This window comes from Anser anser (assembly GCF_964211835.1).
Source record: "Anser anser genome assembly, chromosome: 16".
Taxonomy (NCBI): Eukaryota; Metazoa; Chordata; class Aves; order Anseriformes; family Anatidae; genus Anser; species Anser anser.
The window spans coordinates 1,870,529-1,889,295 of NC_139737.1; the positions used below are offsets into that span (position 1 = coordinate 1,870,529).

General features: G+C 62.6%; 1 protein-coding gene across 10 annotated transcripts in view; it reads right to left on the reverse strand.

Annotated features, from left to right (window-relative positions):
- Positions 1 to 1,390: 1,390 nt before the first annotated feature.
- The window catches only part of ZNF512B (zinc finger protein 512B), a 34,084-nt gene continuing 16,707 nt past the window's right edge, over positions 1,391 to 18,767 (reverse strand). For 3 of the 10 annotated variants that reach the window (XM_083801627.1, XM_083801629.1, XM_083801628.1), the window contains 8 exons: positions 18,674 to 18,766; positions 17,700 to 17,798; positions 16,685 to 16,972; positions 15,868 to 16,059; positions 10,259 to 10,360; positions 9,130 to 9,192; positions 7,017 to 7,115; positions 1,391 to 6,659 (listed from right to left, as the gene is read on the reverse strand). In XM_083801627.1, coding sequence (XP_083657753.1) covers positions 6,363 to 6,659; positions 7,017 to 7,115; positions 9,130 to 9,192; positions 10,259 to 10,360; positions 15,868 to 16,059; positions 16,685 to 16,972; positions 17,700 to 17,798; positions 18,674 to 18,766 — 1,233 coding nt within the window. In that variant the 3' untranslated portion in view covers positions 1,391 to 6,362. The remainder of the gene's footprint in view (positions 6,660 to 7,016; positions 7,116 to 9,129; positions 9,193 to 10,258; positions 10,361 to 15,867; positions 16,060 to 16,684; positions 16,973 to 17,699; positions 17,799 to 18,673; position 18,767) is intronic. The other 7 variants (XM_083801634.1, XM_083801635.1, XM_083801630.1 and 4 more) reach the window with 4 other exon arrangements.

Genomic DNA, 18,767 nt, shown 5'->3' on the forward strand with positions numbered 1-18,767 from the left:
GGCTCCTGTGGGTGCTGTGGGAGGCGTATGGGTGCTGAGGGGCCCCAGTGGGTGCTGAGGGGCTCCAGTGAGTGCTGAGGGGCTCTGGTGGGTGCTCTGGGGGCATGTGTGGGTGCTGAGGGGCTCCAGTGGGTGCTGCGAGGCAGGTACGAATGCTGTGGGCTCCAGTGGGTGCTGAGGGGCTCGAGGGGGTGCTGAGGGCTGAGGGGGGGGGGGTTCCGTGGGACTTGTGTGGGTGCTGTGGGCACGGGTGGGTGCTGTGGGGCTCCGCTGGGTGCTGAGGGCATGTGTGGGTGCTTTTGGGACTCAGGTGGGTGCTGTAAGGTTGGTATGGGCGCTGTGGGCACAGGTGGGTGCCATGGGGCTCCAGTGAGTGCTGTGGAGCCCGGGGGGGTGCTGAGGGCATGTGTGGGTGCTTTGGGCACGGGTGGGTGCTGTGGGCAGACCTGGGTGCCGTTGGACTCCGTTGGGTGCGGTGGGGCACAGGAACGCAGCCGAGGGGCGCAGCAGGCGATTCCCGCACCCTGGGGTGCACGTTAGGGTGCCTGGGGGGGTGCAGGGGAAGCTCAGGACCCGCCCCCCCCCCCCCCCCCCATCACGCTTCAGGGTGGTCCCTCGGGCTCTGGGAAACGCGGGGTTAGCGGTCAGCAATCAGGGGCTGCGTCTGATGTTCCTGATGTTCCTTTGGGAGGCTGCCAAAAGAGACATGAGGAAGCGCAGGGGATTTGTTCCCACGCCGGGAACGGCGGTGGGGTGACGGTTGCGGGGCCGCTCCTCGCCCCCGGCCTGGTTTTGGGGGGGGCTGCCCCCTGCCGGGGGGCACCGCTGGGCCCCTGCTCTGCCACACAGAGGGCTTGAGCCAGTGGCACAAAACCCGTCTGTCCCTGGGGGTTTCCTCGGCCGGCCGTGCGCGAAGGAAGGACAAAATGGAGCCGATCCTCAGCGCGCCGCTGGGAACGTCGCAGCTGGACGCGTTCTGCTTCCAAGCACCAGCACAAAGCTCCTGGGGGAAAAGCAGGAGCTGAGCTCGGAGATCGCCCGCCGCATCCCCACCTACACGGCTCAAAGCAGGGGCAGCAAGTCCTGGCACTGTCCCGCGGGGTCCGAGCTGCCCCATGGCAGCCCCGCAGCTCCAGAGGCGGCTCCGGGAGCATTGGGCGCAGGGCATTCCCCTCCTGCGGGGCTTGGGGTGCTGGGGCAAACGTTTTAAGGTGATTTTAAGGTGTTGGACGCAGAGGAAACTCAACCAAGGGAGCCCCTTCTCAGCAGCAAACCTCCGTGCCCGTTAGGGATTTCATCACCCAGGAGGGGAACGGCAGCGCTCGCCTTGCCCGCTTCCAGCAGACCCTCACGCCAAACTGCGAAATAACGATGATGATAATAAGAATAAAAAATCAATAAACATTTATTCGATACAGCTGTTTTTAATACATACAGTACATAGAGTTATCCCTCCTCGGTGCTCAGCGGCGCTGTGGTTAATAGCTGCTTGTTACAGTACTCTCAAACTGAGGATTTGTCAATGATTAACAAAAGAACAGATCGTCACAAATCGGGAGTTTATTATAAGATAGTTTACTGTTAAAACAATTTTATTTTTTGCAAATAAACACTTTTTAATATATATATTTATATATTTATATATATGGTTACAAGTGATAAATTGAAAATTCTTTTTTTTTTTTTTTTCCATTTTGCTTTTTTCCCCAAAATACACTTATGCACTAATAACTGGCATCGACGAGAAACATTCGGATATGCCGTGGGAGGGGTGTCACGAGGAGAGAAAGAAAAGAACAAAACGGTCCCGGCGTTCACGTGCGCCAGCCCCGGGGGATGCTCGGTGCCCGGCGGGACCCCGGGACCCGCAGCGCTGGGCACGCGTGCCGGTGCGGAGCCGACCTCGCCGGGGCGCCGTGTTTGTTTCACGGCAAATTCCGGCGCCGGATGCTGCCGGAGCCGTTTTCGGGGCCGGCTCCGTGCGAGGGATGGGTCAGAGCCCGCCCGGCCCCAAGCAAGCGGAGGGTTTAGCCCTTGCCTTGGTGATGTGCGGGTGCGGGCGGCGTGAAGATGAATTTGGGCAGCCGGTGCCACCCCAGCCCCAAACTGACACCGTGCGCAACCAGGGCAGCGGGTCGGCCACCTCCCCGGCCCGACCACGTCTCCAAATCCCAGCAGGAAAGGGGATGAAATGGCCGAGGCCAAGCTCAGCGCTGCGCCAGCCTCGCCCCACCGCCCTGCTGCCCCCCACCCGTTCGGTTTCAGGCACCCAGCAAGCACAAAGCGGCGGCACCGCGCGCCCCGGGGCAGGCAGGTGCCGCGATTCCCGTTATTGCTTTGGAGGTGGGCAGCGAGGGGCGAGGAGCCTCCCTTGGGCAGGTAGGGAAAGAAAAACGCCCACGGCGAAGCAAAGCAAAGCAAAATGCCCTCTCTGCCCTCGTGGGAGGACGGCGCTCGGGTGGACCCGGGACACGAGGGACCCGGGACACGGGGGACCCGGGACACGGGGGACGTGCGCTCACTTGGCTTTGAAGACTTGGACACAGCAGGCTGGGGGCTGCCGCACAAACCCGTCTCCTTCCACGGATGCTCTGCCCCTCGCCTCCCACTTCAGCCCCATCTCGCTCGGGGTCCGAGCCCCAGCCGGGAGCTCCCGGTGCAGGGCCGGGTCGTGTCCTCACCGCCGGCTGCATCAGAGCGGCCACGCTTGAGAAGAAATATATCCCTATGCTTTTATGGCCGTTAACGCTTTTCGCAGCTCTTTATGGAGAAGAAAGCAGTGGGAGAACGTATTCCTCACCGAGTAATGACTAGTGGGGGGAAAAAAACACCAAACCTTCTAAGGGAAAAAAAAAACAACAACCCTGAAGAGTTCAATTCCTCATCAAAATTTCCTTCTGACCGGGGAGCTGCTTTCACGAGGACGCGGGGCTTTGAGGAGTTTCCCCACCAGCTCGGAGGCTGGCAGAGGCCAGCCCGGGACCGGGACCTCCGTCCCCACCACGCGGCACCCCTCGCGTGCCCCGAGACCCCCAGGTCCCTGGCTGGGATGCTGGCATCCCGATGCTGTCCCTGCTCGCCTCCCACAGCCCCAAATTTCGGGGCTGGCCAAGTGCTTGCCTTACACCCCCCGGCTCCCCTCTGCACCTCGCAGGAGCAGTGCGGGGAAAGGCGTAAACATCCCTCGTGGCCAGCACGCCAAGCCAAGCTAAGCTGCACCTCCGGAGGTGGTTTTTCCTTCCCGAAGTGGTGGGGCAGGGCCAGCGGTGGGGGCTGCAGCCCCCTGCCCAGCTCCTGTCCCCTCTCCGGGTAGGCTTCGGGCCGGATCCTGCACGGCCCCGCAGTGCAGCCCCCTGCCCAGCCCCTGCCCAGGCTCTGCGGGCTGTGGCTCGCTTTGGGCAAAGCGCCGCGTGCCGATTTAATCAATGGGAATCAAATAAATCGCGTGTTAATGAAGGCGAGCCCGGGGAGATTCCCCGGGGCAGGCAGTGGGGATTGCAAGGGGAACCTGGAACCGGCGCAGCCGGGGCCGTGCGGGTGCCCCCGCCCTGGCCAGGACACGGAGGAGCCTCCTCCAGCGTCCCGATGCCACCTCCCGGCCTGAGAGTTGCAGGGGCCTGAAGAAATTCCCAGCAATTTTAGCCGCGTCCCTCCGGGGAAGGCGGATTTCTGACGAGAAGGGATTAATCCCTCCTGGAGGAAGTCTTTGGACTTTCCTAGGCATCGCCCCCACCGCTAGCAGGCGGCACCGCCGGCGCTTTACGGCCCTCCCAGAGAAGGTTTGGAGCTTGCTTGCTTTTTGCCGTGACCTGGGCGAGGAGGAAAAGCATCACCTGAGTCCCCCGGGAGGGACGGGCTGCCCGAAGCGAGGCTCAGCAGGGCCCGGACAGGGACGCGCGCTGCCCTCCGGTTTTGTTGGGCTCCCGAGCGCGCTTTGGCACGTCCTGCCTCGAGGTGCGCAGCGGCCCCACGGTCGCAGGCCAAGTGGAAACCACGCTTAGCTCCCAAGTAAGCGCCCTGATCTTCGGATCCAGCAGCTCGCTCTGACGTCGGCACAAGCTGCCAGCTTCCCAGCCCTTCTGGAGCCACAAACCCCCCGAAGAGCCCCCCCCCGAAGCACCTACGCGGGGGTCTCGGTGCAGAACTCCGTGCCTCGAGCTGCCAGCTCCTGCCAGCCTCGTGTGCTCCCCAGCTCTGCCCTCTCTCCCTTTCCTGCCACTGCTAAACCCAACCCCAGCCCCACCAGGCTCTGAAACGCAGAGAAAACCCGCGGGACAGTGGGACAGCGTCCCCACGTCCCCGCGTCCCCATGTCCCCGCGTCCCCGCGTCCCCACGTCCCCGCGTCCCCGCCGACCGAGCCTCGGACACCCCGGGTCCTGCAGCTCCTCGCAAGCCCCGCGGAGATCAGATTTGCACCGGCGATGCCATCAAAACAGAGACGGGACGAAGCGCAAGCAGCAAACAGGATGAGCCGCCGTGACTAATTAAGCTTTCTCACTAATTGCTTCGAAGCCCGAGGCAACGGCAGGGTTCCCTCACCGTGGGACGGCCGCAGCGCCGCGGGGCCAGGCAGGCGTTGGCATCCAGCTGCCGGCTCCCAGAGAAGCCGCCCCGGCCTCGGCCATCGATGTCTGTCCCCGTCATCCCCCCAGGGCTCTAAGGATTCATCAGCAGAGAAGGATGTTAATTACCGAACGCTTCCTCGGAACTGGTGGGGGGGGAACGGCGCTGAGACGGCGGCGGGTGGAGGCCGGGCTGCGAAGAGCGGCACAGGAACCCGAGGGCTGAGATTTTCACTGACCAAAAAAAGAAAAAAAAAAAAAAAGCAGAACCTCTCCTCCCCAGCCACCACCTTCCCGAGTCCCAGGCAGGGGAAGAGAATGGAGGAAAACCCGAACCGAGGTTTTCCGTCCCACTGCCAAGAGAAAAGCGCTGCGGGCGCCCTGGGGGGCAGCAGCGGGACGTGCCCGTGTCCCAAGGACGGAGGTAGCCTGGTTTTTGTCTGCGGACGGACACCGCTTGCTCCGGGGGCCCTTTCCTCCAGGCCAGAGCGAGGCGTTGGGACGAGACCGGTGCGGGAAAACACAGACACGAAAAGAAAAGCAAGGGAAGGGGAAGAGGCGCCTCGCGGCGGCTCCCGCTCCCCGTCCCCGTGGCCGGGCTCGGTGCAACGCGCCTGGGCCTCGCCCGAAGGCAGGACCCGTGATTGTCACTCCACGCTGACCCTGTGTCCCCATTGCGGCCGCCCGCGCGGCCCAGCCAAGGAGCCGGGTGCCCCAGCAGCTGCTCCCCTCTCCCGGGCCATCAGCACCTTCGGGACGGGGGCAGGATGGGGCCCCCCCGAGGTTCGCAGCTCGCGCCGCCCGGCGCGCGAGTCCTTTGGAGACGCCCGGTGCCGGCTCCCCGCAGGGACACGACGCCGTGGCCGGGCACCTTTGGGCCCTTCCCTCGCCGCTCGCAGCGCTCCCGCGACTTTCTCTTAAACCCACGACCCCTCCGGCGACCCCTCTGCCCGCGGCCACCCGGGGGGTCTGTGCGTGCTCAGCACCTCCGGAGCCCCCCCCCCAGCACCCGACGCGGGGAACGGCGGCACCCAGGGGCTCCTGGCTCCGTGCCACCTCCCTGCTCCTTCCCCCACGCCGGGACAAAAAAAAAACAAAAAAACAACAAAAAAAACCCTTGCACCGCTCCATCGGAGCCGGCCACGAAGCTGAGGCACCACGGAGCGGGGCCCCCCGGCTGCGGGCAAAGTGCCACCAGGTCCCCCCCCCACCGCCCCGTCCCTTCCCACCCCCCCCGGCTGCTCCCCTGGGTCCAGCATCTTTGGGAACGTCCCCCCGGGGGGGGGCTGCGGCCACGGAAAGGCTTCAGCAAGGGCAGGGGGAGCTTGGGGTGAGGCCACCGGGGCCCTGCTGCTATTGCACTTTTCTTTCACTCAAGCGTCACCAGTTTCACACACGGGGTTAGAAGGGGAGGCAGGGGGCCGGGGGGGGGGGGACGGCAGCAGGGCCCCGTCGGGCCGGGGGGGGGTGGGGAGTATGTACATGGGTGGGGGGGGGGCGAGAACGGTCCAGCTTGCTCGGTCCTGTTGGTTTTCCAGTGTGAAACAAGGTCCGTGATTTGCTTAAAGTGGTTAATTGGTATTTTCGGTCTTTTTTTTTTTGTTTTGTTTTCTTTTCTTTTCCTTTTTTTTTTTTTCCTTTTTTTTTTTTTTTTTGTAAAAAGGGGGGAGTGAGCGGAGGGTGGGGGGAGAGGAAGGGAAAGGAGGGGGGACAGAAAACCGGGAGCGCCCCCCCCCACCTCCCCACCACCCTGTTACCCTGGGCTGTAAACGAATCCTCGCAGACGAGTCTCTGAGCTCTCACTTCTCGGGCACCTTACTGGCTCCCCCCTTGCGGTGGTGGCTCGGGGGCTTGGGGACGCGCTCGTCCCCAGCGGGGCTGCAGCGGGAGCCCTCCCAGCGCTCGGGGCTTTTCTTGTGATTAGTCTTTGCTGCCACGCTCTCTCTGCCTTTGGGGGATATTTCCGGAGGCCTCTCCTTGGGTTTTCTCCCCCTTTTCTTCCCGTTTGTGCTTTTCTTTTTCTCCTCCTTGCTGGAAGAAAGCTGGTCCCTGCTTTTCTTTTTCCGGCTGGCCTCGGCGGCGGTTCGGAACCAGTTCTGCATCCACGGGGTGATAACGGGGCTGGTTAGGGACCCGCCTCGGCCCGGGCAGCCCCACGGCACGGCACGCACCAGCCCAGGGCTCTCTCGCCCCCTTTTCCCAAACCCCAGCTGCCCCATGCCCTGCTGGCATCGCCCCCCCAGGACACACAGCCTGGAGGTTTTGGGAACCCAAAGGGGAGCAGTGAGGCCCCGCCAGGCCGGCACATCAGGTCCGCGCCTTGCCCGGAGGCTGTCACAACGCTGCTGCGCTGCCGTGCCCTGCTCCCGGCAGATCAGAGTGGCTGGAGACGGGCAGACCGAGCGCGGGCGCGTGGCAGCAGGGCCCCGGAGCAGCCCCAGCTGCTTTCTTACCTCCGAGTGAGCCTTGATGATGTGGTACTTGACGCCGCTCTCGGAGCTGAACTCCTTCTGGCAGAGGAGGCAGCGGTACTTGCCCACCGAGTGGTCCCCCTGCAAGACAGAGCATCGGCGGGCAGCCCCGGGCAGAGCCTGAAGCTCCCCGGGCGTCCGAGTGCCGGCTCCTGCAGGCTCGGAGGGCAGCGAGTGCCAAATTTTGGTGCCTGCGCACCACCCACACCGGCTGCCACGCTGCACCGGCACCGCGCGTGTCCAAACACCCCGTTCCCTCGCTGTCAGCAGAGCTGTGATCTACCGGGACCGAGCCCTCGTCTAATTTACGTCCCACACACTCACCTCGTTTCCCTTTCACGCTGTCAAAGAGCCGCAGCTACCCGCTGGATTCCTGTCATTAGAGCCCCCGTGGGGATGACTGATGGCCCGGCTCTGCCGCAGTGCACGGCCCGGGGGAGATAATGTGTTCTCTATTGACGAGGGGTTTATGGATGGCCCCCTCAGGCAATACATACATAGCGCCGTGGGAATTTCTCCGTGGCTGGCTCTGGGCTGTAAATCTGCAGTAAGAGAGCTCTTGCGTTTTGGAGACGGGCAGGACGCGGGCAGGCCTGGCTCTCCGTAAACACCCGTGCGAAAATCAGCTCAGCTCATCGATCCCCACCGAGGACGGGGCACTGCCCGGGAGCCTCTTCCACCCTTGGTAGCGCCCGATGCGTTTTAACCAGCTCTGTAGGGTTTTCTTTGAGGGATCGCTGAGGCCAGCTACGGAGGGACTCTGTGGGTTACGCCGGATTTGGCGGTGCTTGTACCCGTTGCAAAACTCAATCAGGGCAGAACTGGTGGTGGCAGCACACGGGGGACACGATGCAGCAGAGGCCACCAGCACGGTCTGCAGCTGGGGTGGGCAGACCCAGCGGGTCTGGGACCTGCAGCCCCCGAAGCCAACCCCCAGCACCTTGCTCTAGCGTGGGCTATGCCAGGCTTGCCTCTCCTGGGCAACGCAGCTGCACGTTTAAAGAAAATGATCCTACAAGCCCTGGCTACCTTCTGGCACCAGAGCAGTGACAGCAGAACCAGCCAGAAAAACGTCTGGTTTTCTCTCAGAAACCATTTGCTGTTGGGTGCCCGGTTCTGCGCGCTAGCAAAGGAACTGCTGGAGCCTCCTGCGTTTGCGCTTTTATCCTGTATAAATTCTGCTTCTTCTGCCGGATCTCTGCAGCCCATTTTCTAAACGATCTCATTACGGGGTTGATGTTCCAGCTCGTGTTGGAGGAGTGCGGGAGTTTGTGTTTTTAATAACCACGGGGTATGTGTTGGAGCTGCCTCCTGGAAGCTACATTCAATGGAAGCCGCAGCTGGAAACCTTTCAGGGCATAAAGCTTTACGAGCTCACTCCGTTCCAAGGCGAGGGACCTACGCCGAGCTCCCGATCCCTCCTCCTGCGGCGGCTGTGGGCCACCGGAGCCCCCGGCGCTCGGCAGTGCCACCGCTCTGCCTGCCCACGGCCCTGCGGTCTCTGCACGGGCCACCCTCGGCTCTCGGTGGTGCTCAGCGCCTGGCTGGGAGAGGTGCTGGCCACAGCCGTGGATAAATCAGGGGCTGCAGGAGCCGTGCAGGGGCTGCTGTGGGTCGTCCTTGGGTCAGATGTTGGTACAGGCGAGGGCTCAGCTCCGAGAGATAAAAGCTCTCCACGACGTCTGCTGGGCTGCAGCCTCGCCACCTTCGGCTGCCCCGGGGCTGGGGGTTTGATCCTGCCCAGGAGGACGGTGCCGAGGGCGAGCGGCTGGACCAGAGCAACAGGCGGAGCGGTGACAACTCGGTGGCAGTGGCATGGCCCGGCCGGCCCTCGCAGCGGGCCTCCCCCCACTGCCTCCAGCCGGGGCGCCGCAGGCCGGTGCGCGGCCGCCGTGCCCCGCGGGCAGGATCCGGGGAGCGGCCGCAGCACCTTCCGCCTCCTCTCAGCGCCGAACGGCGGCCACAGGAACGCGGCCGCGATCCTTTAACCCACGTCCTTTTTGCCCCTTGGCCTGCTTCTTCCAAACGAGCCGCAGGGAGAGAAGGACGAGAACAACCCCGCCTCCAAGCCGAAGGTGCAGCAGGCGGGACCTACCTTGGTGCAGTTGGCCAGGTGAGCTTTCAGCCCCGAGACGCTGGAGTAAATGGCTTCGCAGCACTGCGGAAAGAAACAGAGGAGGGTTGGCCACCATTCCCCCCTCGCCTCCGGGCCTTCCTCCGTCCCGTGGCCAGGAGCCTGCTGTGCCAGCGAGGCCACCGGTCCAGGCTGAGCAGCAGGAGGTTAATGCTGTGCGAGACGCCGAGGGCTCTGGTCACACGTTTCCTATTAGCGCTAATGGGAGTCATGTGGCCGCATCCCTCTGCAACGGGCTGAAAAACGTCTCCCCTAAACGTCTCCGTGGAAAACGTACATTTGCGAGCAGTCAGGAGGCCCTGCTGGGCTACAGGAGTTCTTGGAGCCACAGCAGACGCTTAACGAAGAAGAGAAATCACCAGGGCAGCAGCATGACCAGTTTCTGAGCAACGTCTTTTCAAAGTGCCTGGGTATGACATTAATTAGCCAGTGCGTCTCCCCCGGCCTTGCGGTAACAGCCCCGCTCAAAATTCCCATTGCTAAGGCTTTGTTTCACATTATAAATCAATGGCCCAGCACGAGGGTGGAGTTCACCTCCCTGCGAGCTCAGGCCAAGGCTGTGTTTTACAGCGAGATGAAGCACACACACACCATGTCCCGGAGGCCTTTGCCTATCCCAGCGCTTAAAAAATAAAAAAAACACGGATGAAAAAAAAAAAAAGAAAAAAAAAAACGAAACAACTTAAAACCAGCCCCAGCTTTACTCTGGGAAAAGCAGGTTCTGTGCATAAAGGGGCTCTTAGGCACAGACCACGCAGCCTGCGCCCTGCGCTGGTGCTGGGAGCTCCCCAAAAGCAGCCCCAGAGCCCACTGCAGGCGGCGCGAGCTGACCTGCCTCCCCCCAGCACCCAGCGCAGGGGGGGGGCGATGCCCGAGCCCCCCGCGTGCTCGAGAGCACTGAAAGGGGACGTGCTTCCAGCCCGCGCTGCGTGGGGAGAGCAGCTGAAACCCGGCGCTGAGCAGCAACAAAACTGCCGCGGCCTCGGTGCCCGGGGCCGAGAAGAACCGGGGGTTTCTGCCCCCGAAATTCCCCCCCCCGCCTCCTGCGGGGTGAAAGCAGCCCGGCGCGGGGAGGAGAAGCGGTCCTTACGTTGTTGGGACAGTTGATGTGGCCCTTCTCCTTCACTTCGTTCTTCCAGTTTTCCAACAGCCTCGGGTTGAGCTTCGGAAGTCCCGGCCGGGTGTAATTGAGCTGCGAACAACGGGAAGCCGTTAGCAGAGCGGCGCACGCCGGGGTCCTGCCCGTGGGGGAGCCCCTGGTCTCCAAACGGGGTTTTGACTCCCTCCCGTCCCCCCTGGAGAAGTGAACCGGGGCCGAAAACGAGCTGGGAAGCTTCCCCCAGGGACGTCCCCCCCTGGGGCACTGTGCAGCACGGGGGTGGCTCTCCTGCCACCAGCCAGGGGGCAGCGGGGATGGGGGGCGGTGGGGACGGCAGAGCAGGGCAGGAACCGCGGCCACCTCCAGGCAGCGACACGAGAGAAGGCTCCCGCTCCTGGGGCACGCTCCCCACGGCCGCTCGGGGCCAGGCCTCGTGTCGGAGCAGCCCCTCGGCCGCATTTCGTAACCCGCACGCTGGGCAGAGGGGACAGAGCCAAGCTCGAAGAGCCCCCGTGGCTGCCTTCCGCCGGTTAACGGGGACGGCCCATCGAACAATGCAAGGCTCTTGTGTCTCTGCCTCTCCTTCTGGCAGCGCCGCGCCTTCCAAGTGCTTTTAATTACCGCTTTATTAGCGACTTGGAGGGTTAGCATAGCGGGCTGGGCCCTTCCAGCTCCGTTTCTGCGTGTTCAGCACACGCAAGCGCGTCCGTGGGCACCTCCTGCCCGGCGCCGGGGCGCGTGGCCCTACCTGCAGGGCCGGCGCAGCTGCAGCGAGTCCCGCAGGGCACACGGGGCTGCTCCTCCTTCCGCTGGAGCCGCCCTTGGCCGTGCGATCGTGCGAGCAGGAGCTTGGCAAGGACCAGGGGATGCCGCTCGCGTCCCCAAGCCCTCGCTCGCTCGGTGGGTGCAGGGACCCGGGCGGTTTTTGGGCCGGGGCTCCTCCGGCTCACCGATGTAACCCTGCTCGTCGCAGAGGAAGGAGGCTCAAACCACACTCGCGGCGAGGTGCGAAAACCAGGCTGTTCCTTCACAACGTGCCCCCAGGGCTCAGCGCTCGCCCTTCGGAGGCCGCGGGGAGGCCGCTGGCTGCGTTTCTTTCCCAGCTGTGATTTTTCTCCAACGTGCTGATAAGCTGCGGATTTGCCTTCGTCCGGCTGGGTCGGGGTAACGTGGCTCCCCCCCCCCCGGCAGGCTGCTCCCAAACCTCCTGCTCCCTGCCAGGGGAGCTCCCACGGAGGCTGCAGGGCTTGTGCCGGGGCGGGCTGGCCTCGGACCCTCCGCTCATTTTCGTGCCAAGCACGGAGGGTCCCCCCCCCGCGCCCCCCAGCACGCAGCCGGAGAAGGGAGGAGAGGGGAGAGGCTCCACGCGAAGGGCAGGGGCGAAGGGACTTGCAAAACGGACGCCGGTGAGGACGGATGTGGAAAAATCCCCCAAGCCCCGGCGTGCTGCTGCTCTGTCATGCTCTGCGGCCGCCAAGATGCCAGCAGAGCCCTTTGAAGCGCTGGGATGGGGCATCCACCAACCGCCCCCCCCCCGGTCCCCTGCCCCGGGAAGGCAATGCCACCTCCAGGGGAGAACACAGGAGGCTCTTTTTGTCACTGACACTGAGAGCTGGGATGCCAAGCGGCCTCCTTAATTAAAAGCCAATCAATCCCATGAATGAGCAAACATTAATGGTAACCGCACGCAGCCCCAGCAACAACCTCTCCCCCTGCGTGTCCCCGGGGAGGAGGCGGGGGGGGGGATGTTCAGAGATGCGGATTCTGCTGCTCCGGCTTCCCACTCTGGAGAAAAAAAAATAAAAAAAAATCCCTCCCCGCTCTGCTCCAACAGGCACTGCACAATAACATGCAAATCCCATGTCTTCCTGGGGCGCTGCGGTTCTGGGAATGTCAAAGCCATCTTTATGTCTCTATTAAGAAGGAGCCCCAGGCATGGAATATTTTATTTTCTTCCATTTATTTCCCTCAAACAGCCTGTAAGTGAAAATCTTCGGGGCCAAATCATTAAACAGCTACAACTGGTTTTGGCCGCGGCCCATCCCCTCGGAACAGTCGAAGGATGCTGGGGTGGGAAGGCTTCTTTTCTGTGACTGGCACTTTTATTTCCTTAACTTTCCGATTTCAGTCCTCCTCTCCGCTCCCTAGACGGCTCTCCCCTTCCCCAAAACACACCGCAGCAAACGAGAACCACGCACGCCAACACCTCCCGTCCGAGCCAAACCGCTGCACCACGGAGGGCCCTAGCGCGGGGCACGGAGCTGCGACCTCTCCGTGGTCCTGCCCCGTGCAAACCGCGGCTGATTTCACCTGGGAGGCAAAGCCGGAGCACGGCCGGGAGCTGCGGCCCAGGCAGGGCTCCTGAGCGAGGGCAGGGCAGGAGGAAGGGTCCCCGAGGGGCCCTCACCTGAGCCCCCTGCTAGGAGCCAGCTCGGCCACCGCGGAGCCGAGCCCTCGGGGCTCAGCCCGGCTCCAGGACTCGCCGGCTTCTGCCCGGATCGCAGGGCCATTGTGGCGGGGGACAGACCCGAGCCAGATTTTTCTGGTCTAGGAATGCGTTCCGCTTCCAGCCTGGGGTTTTCTTAAAAAAACTCAAGCCCGCGGATGACTTTTGCCCTCGAGCTTGCTGACTGGCCCGCGCCAGCGCTTCGCTGCGAGCTCCCCTTCCGTCCCGCCGGGCGGCTCCGACCCTGCCGGGCTCAGCACCTCTGCCCCTGCTCCTGCAGGAGAGCGGCCGGGCCCCCAGCACCGTGCGGACCCCCAGGGGATGGGGGACAGGGTGCGTGCCTCCAGCTGCCGTAAATCAAATGCCCAGCAGTCCAAAGCGCCGTGAGCGGAGCAGGCAGGCAGCGCTCTCCAGGAGCAGGCAGGAAAGCAAACCGTTCCCTAAAAAGTCATGGAGAGGGCAGGAAGGACCGTGGTACCCGGCCAGAGCCCGCTGGAGCTGGGTTTGTGACACCATGAGACATCCTTCCCTAAAACCTCCGGGAGCACAAGCTGCTCCACGGGGGAGCACCGAAGGCACCAACCCATCAAACAGCCGGATTTCCAAGGTGTTTTCTCCCTGCTCACCTCTTCCCTCCGCTCTAGGAGGCTGTTTCTCCCACGCCGGCCTCCAAAAATGGGTCAGGGCACCCCCATGCAGAGCCGGGAGCCCATCGCCACCTCCACCACGGGGTCCCCCTACCTGCCAGCCTCTCACTCCCCTGCCCAAAGGCTGAAGGCACGGAGGCGGAGCTGGGCCTTACTGCAGGTAGGGGATGGCTCCAGCAAAGGCCAGAGGAGGGTCGGAGGATTGGCACCGTCTTCACGGAGCTTCTGGAAAGGAGATTTTTCCCAGAAAAGCAGCAGGGGTGTGCCCTTCCCCATCTGACATCCTCAGCAAGCGGCCGTTGTGAAATACCTCATCTGGTTCAGCTTATCCAGAGGCAAATAAAGATCGGAGCGAGAAAATAAGACTCCAGTGTATATTTAGAAGTGCTGGATTTGGTTAGCGCAGAATGGAGGCATTGCATGGCCTGGGATCCGAGCAGCAATCGTTTATTCTGATGCCATTGCTTTGGTGAGAAGGAATCCATCCTCCCGGGGGAAGGCGAACGCGTCCCACCGCGGGCCACCAACGGGATCCCAAGCCAGCATCCCAGCCCGGCCAGGGCCGGCTGCGGCACGGCCACGGTGGGCAGAATGTGGTGGTGGTGGGGGCCGCAGGGGGGCTGCGCCTGCCGGGGGGCACCCAGAGGAGATGGGGGCGAGGCAGGATGCTGCCAACCCCCGCGTCCCACCGGCTGCTGAGGGGCTCCACGCCCTCCCCCGAGGAAGAGCTTTGGTGCTTGGAGAAGGATGGAGCAGGGGGTGGCTTTCTTCATCGCCTCCCTCAGCGTCCCCGCTGGCTGCTAGGACGGTGGCGTGTCACCGGAGAGCTCGGGGACAGAGCAGGTCCTGCTCCGAAGCAAACGGTGAGCGGTGTGGGTGCTCCCAGTGCGGTACTGGCCGGAGCTGGAAGCATCGGTACCCTCTGGGGCCCTGCAAATCCCCAGGGCTTGCTGCGAGGTGCGGCTGCAACCTGCCACTGACCCCCGACATCTCACCTCTCCCGAGGTCCAAGCCAGTGAGGGGGTCTGCGGGCCCGGCAGCACGCTCCAAGCATCTGGAAACTTCTTCGTGGGAAGAAAAGGTGCTGGGGGGGGGGGCAGCTTTTCCGGGAACCATCCGCCCTCCCGCCCTGGTCACGGTTAAGCAGGATTTGTCTTTTTGCAGCCCCAGCGTCCGTGGGTTGCCAGCTCCCTCGGAAGGATGAGCACCGTGGGTGCTCAGCAGGAGCGCCAGGCGATGCGCAGGGATGCACGGAGCGGTCCTGCCAGCACGGCTGAGACTCTGAGGAAAGGGCCATTTTGGGGGGCTATTTTCGTAGCCGGGTATTTGCCAGCGTGTTTGAGCCCCTCGGAGCTGGGACGTTTTTTCCGTATCCTCAACCGAAGCAGCTCCTAACTGCGGAGCAGTCCCGGGGGATGCAGACGTTACCCTGCAGAGCAGCGCGGGGGCCCAGCAGGGCGTGCCGAAGTCAGCGTGCTCCCCCTGCCTCCCCGGGCAGAACCTGCCTCCTGCCAGCGCCTCGCCTCGAGAGAGAAAACGTCACGGACCGAGCAGATTTCAGGGTGTCGTCAAGGGAACGTGACAGCCGCTGCGAGACGCGCCCACGGATAAAACGCTCGCAGCTCCACACGCGTTCGCTCGCCGCGCTCTGACCTCCTCTGAATTCCTCTGTGCAGCAAAGCCCGGTGCAGCTGGGGCCAGCGCAGGGCTCGAGGTCCCCGTTCTCCAGCCCGAGAGCCTCATCTGCCACCTGGGACCCGGGCTAACTCCCCCCTTCTCATCTTCGTGGCCAATCTGCTCCCACCGACCTCACAGCAATTCTGTTTTCTTAGCGCTGGGATGGAGCTCACGCATGAAACTTGAACAACCAGACCACGAACACAAGAAACGCCTCATAAAAAACACAAAGAGAAGTTCATGGAGCTGCTACGCCAGGGGCTGAAACCTTTACGAGCTCTTTGTACGCCGGCTTGCACATGGGCCTGCTGTCCGGGCCCCTCCCTCAGCTCAGACACAAAATACCCGAAGTTAAGAACAAGGAGGAAAAGAGGAACGAAAACACCGAGGGGGAGAAGAGAGCGCAACACCTCTCCTCCTGGGAAGAGTCTCCCAGAAATTAAGCAGGAGAGATGGAAGGGACGAAATTCTGCCTGGGGAGTCCTTGCTCTCCGTCAAGGTGACTGCTTTAGACCCGACCTGCTCTCTCTCCACGTGCTCCTCGCTTGTCAGCCTGCACCTTGCCACAGACAACGGACCTTCCTCCATGACATCCTCGGGGCCAGACCCCGATCTCTCCACTGCTTTTATGGAGCCTCCAGATCACGGAGGCAGCTCCGGGGCTCAGCCTGTGCTGGGCGGGCCGCTGAGCAAGAAATTTGCCATCTCCGCTAATTCGCTGCACGCACCGAACACGAGAACGTGAGGCCTCGGCCACCTGGGGCCTCGCTGCCATGCCAGGACGTCTGCGCACAGCTAGCTCAAAGCGAGGAGGAATAAAAGCCTCTTACCCGCTTCGTTTCAGGTACCAGGTCGTCCTTCATCCTCCGCTTGGTCCAGTCCTTGGCGAGCTCATCCTCTGCTATCTCCTGCAGGTGGAAGACGGCCACCTGAGCCGACGTGCGACGGATGCGGCCGCTTGGGGTCCTTTCAAAATCTTCTACGGGGCTGGGCTCTGGCTTCGCCTCTGGCTCCTCTGGCGGCTGCAAAAGAGACAAGAGTTACGACTAGGGGAGAAGAGGAGAGCTCTCCAGCCCTGGGATGGGGACACTCAGGTTTGGGCTGTTTGCAGACCTGCTGCGTGCACGTGTGGGGCTGCAGGGGCACCAGCACCGCAGCACGGGGACCCCAGGCACACACCCACCTCCTACCACAGCCACACAGCCCAAGCGTTGGGCTGATCGTGTCCTTTCGTACTCCCGGACTTCCCACGCGTATAAACGCCTCCATTTATTAGAGTTACGGGGTTATTAGAGTCAGATGCACTGTCAGGAGGGATCAACAGCACAGAAAAAGATGCTCCCCAGGGACGCATCCTGCCACCCCAGCAGCGGCAAGCAGCCGGCGCTTGCTGGCTGCCGAGGGAGTGATCTGATCTCTTTTTTTTTTTTGCAGACCACGGCTGCAGGGCCGGCTGGAGCACAGCCCTGCAGCCCCGTGGGTGCTGGGGAACACCGCCTGCCACTCCCCTCGCTTAAATACAGCTCCCTGCTTTTTGGAATGAGCTAAGGGGGCTGTCGCCCGCTCCCCACCTACGCTGCAAGGTACAACGCACGCGTGCGGTGATGAGAAGGGAGAAAACAACATCAGTCCGACGTCTGCACCTGCCTTGCCCGGCCCGGCCCTGCCCGGCTCGGTCCTGCCCACAGGCTCTGCAGCTCTGCAGTCCCCCACAGGGAGGGATGGCCCCGCTCCTCGGGCTGCGGAGGTGTCCGGGGGGCTCACCGAGGCCGGGTGTTCTGACCGCACATGGTAGTCGTGGCCAGCCTTGGATTTGTACTTCTTCCCGCAGTGTGGACAGCTGAAGACGGGCTTGTCGGCCTCGGCGAGCTGCTTGCCGCAGCGCTTCTGGTGGTACTGGTAGCCCATCAAGCTGGAGAAGTTGGCTGCGCAGCCCTGGGGAGAAAGGGGGGAAGAGAGGGGTGAGGGAGGGCTGTGGTTTTGGGCGCCCGTGCTGAAATGGTCCCGGTGCCGTTGCTCCGGGCACGGCAGGAACACGTCCTGCTCTGCAAACCCCTCCGGCACACAGGGGACCGCCAGGCAGCCGGCCAGCCCCACTCCCCCTGGCTTCCAGGTGCCCACGGCGGTGACACGGAGAGGCAGAGCGAGCAGCCCCGGTCCCCCTGAGCTACCTGCCCTGCTCTGACACACGGCCAGGGCTCCCCGGACGGACAGACGGCAGGCAGGGAGCAGCGAGAGTGGCGGGCACGCGCTGCCATGCACACTACGCAGCGAGCAAACGACCTGCAGAGACAAACCTCAGCCACACGCCCCCGTTACCTGTTCGTGACTTGTCTGCAACCGGCTGGGCACCGTCTCGGTGCGGTTCGGTTTATTTTACGCTGTGCTCGGGGCGCCGCCAGCAGCGCCGTGCCCCTTTTTGGGTTCGAGAGGCTGAGCTCGGCCTTCGGCCCTCCTCACCCTGCCCTGCTGCCACCCTGCTGCTGGGACGGCCTTAGAGTTAGCGGGACGGGGACGGGGACACGGAGTGCTGAGCTAAGGCGGAGTGGTGTGAGAAGTCGAGGGCGCACCGAGGGGTGCCTGGAGAGCACGCATCCCCTCTGCCTCAGGGCTCGCTCCTTCCATCTTTTCACAGAACAAGAAACAGGAATCGTTCTTGTACCTCATTGGGGCATTTCAGTTTTCCCATCTGCTTTAGCACTTTCCTCAGCCTTTCCCGCTCTTCCTGTTCACCAAGTCCAGCGGTTTCCACAGGAACAGGCTGGAAACAAGGAAGTAACAGAAGCGACAGAGTCAACCATTTACTCATGTCCTCTGTGCCAGGAGTGGGTGGTCAAGCCCTGCCTCGCAGCAGCTGCCCTGGCCGGGCGGCAAACCTCGCGTTAGACAAGCTGGGTCTCCCACTGCTTGGTGGCTTCGCTGCTAAACGCCAGCTTTGCTCACGCATTTCCCGTGCCTGCACTCAAAGGGCTAACTGAGAAATCCATGAGCAGCTCCTGCACAGAGAATTCACCAGCCAGGCTAAAGAGCGGGAGGATCAACGCACAGGTAAAAGACAAGTCACAACTGGTAAACACGGGACATGTAGAAATAGGGTTATGCCTTGCCCTGCTATCTCAGAGGCATATGCAACTGGCTTTTTAAGAGCAGCACCTAAATCGCTGCCTGCCAGATTTTGTTCGGGGCAAATTTTGCGGCTACTTCTCACGTGGGTGGTGGAGAGCAACACGTGGGATTTTGAGATTTGTGCAAAGCAGCACCCATCCGTCCCGGATTTGTGGGCGCAGGTTTGGAAACAGAGCTTTGCCCCTCAAAAGCCGCCTCACCACACTCACTGAACCTTCCCCCATTCTGGGATTTGAAATCCTGTTTCGTTTTTCCAGTTCCCTGCTCTACGCTCAGGGACGAGCACAAAGCTAACTAGCTGCCTGGGGATGCACGGCTTTGCTCGGCAAGGAAGGGGAAGGCTACCGCCCGCACTCAGCAGTATGCGAGACGCTGCAAAGACGGTCGTGGGAATCCCTCCTTTGAAAAGACAAAGGAAAGCGAACTGTCGATTGCTTCGTCTTCTGCATCTGCGTCTTTGGGGAGAGAGGAGAAACAAGGTGTGAGGTGAGAGCTTCGCAGCTCTCTTACCTTGCTGACGTGTTCAGCCATGGTGTGGTAATTCAGCCCAGCTTTGGACTTGAACTGCTTTTTGCAGTGTTGACACTTCAAGGCATCCTGCAGC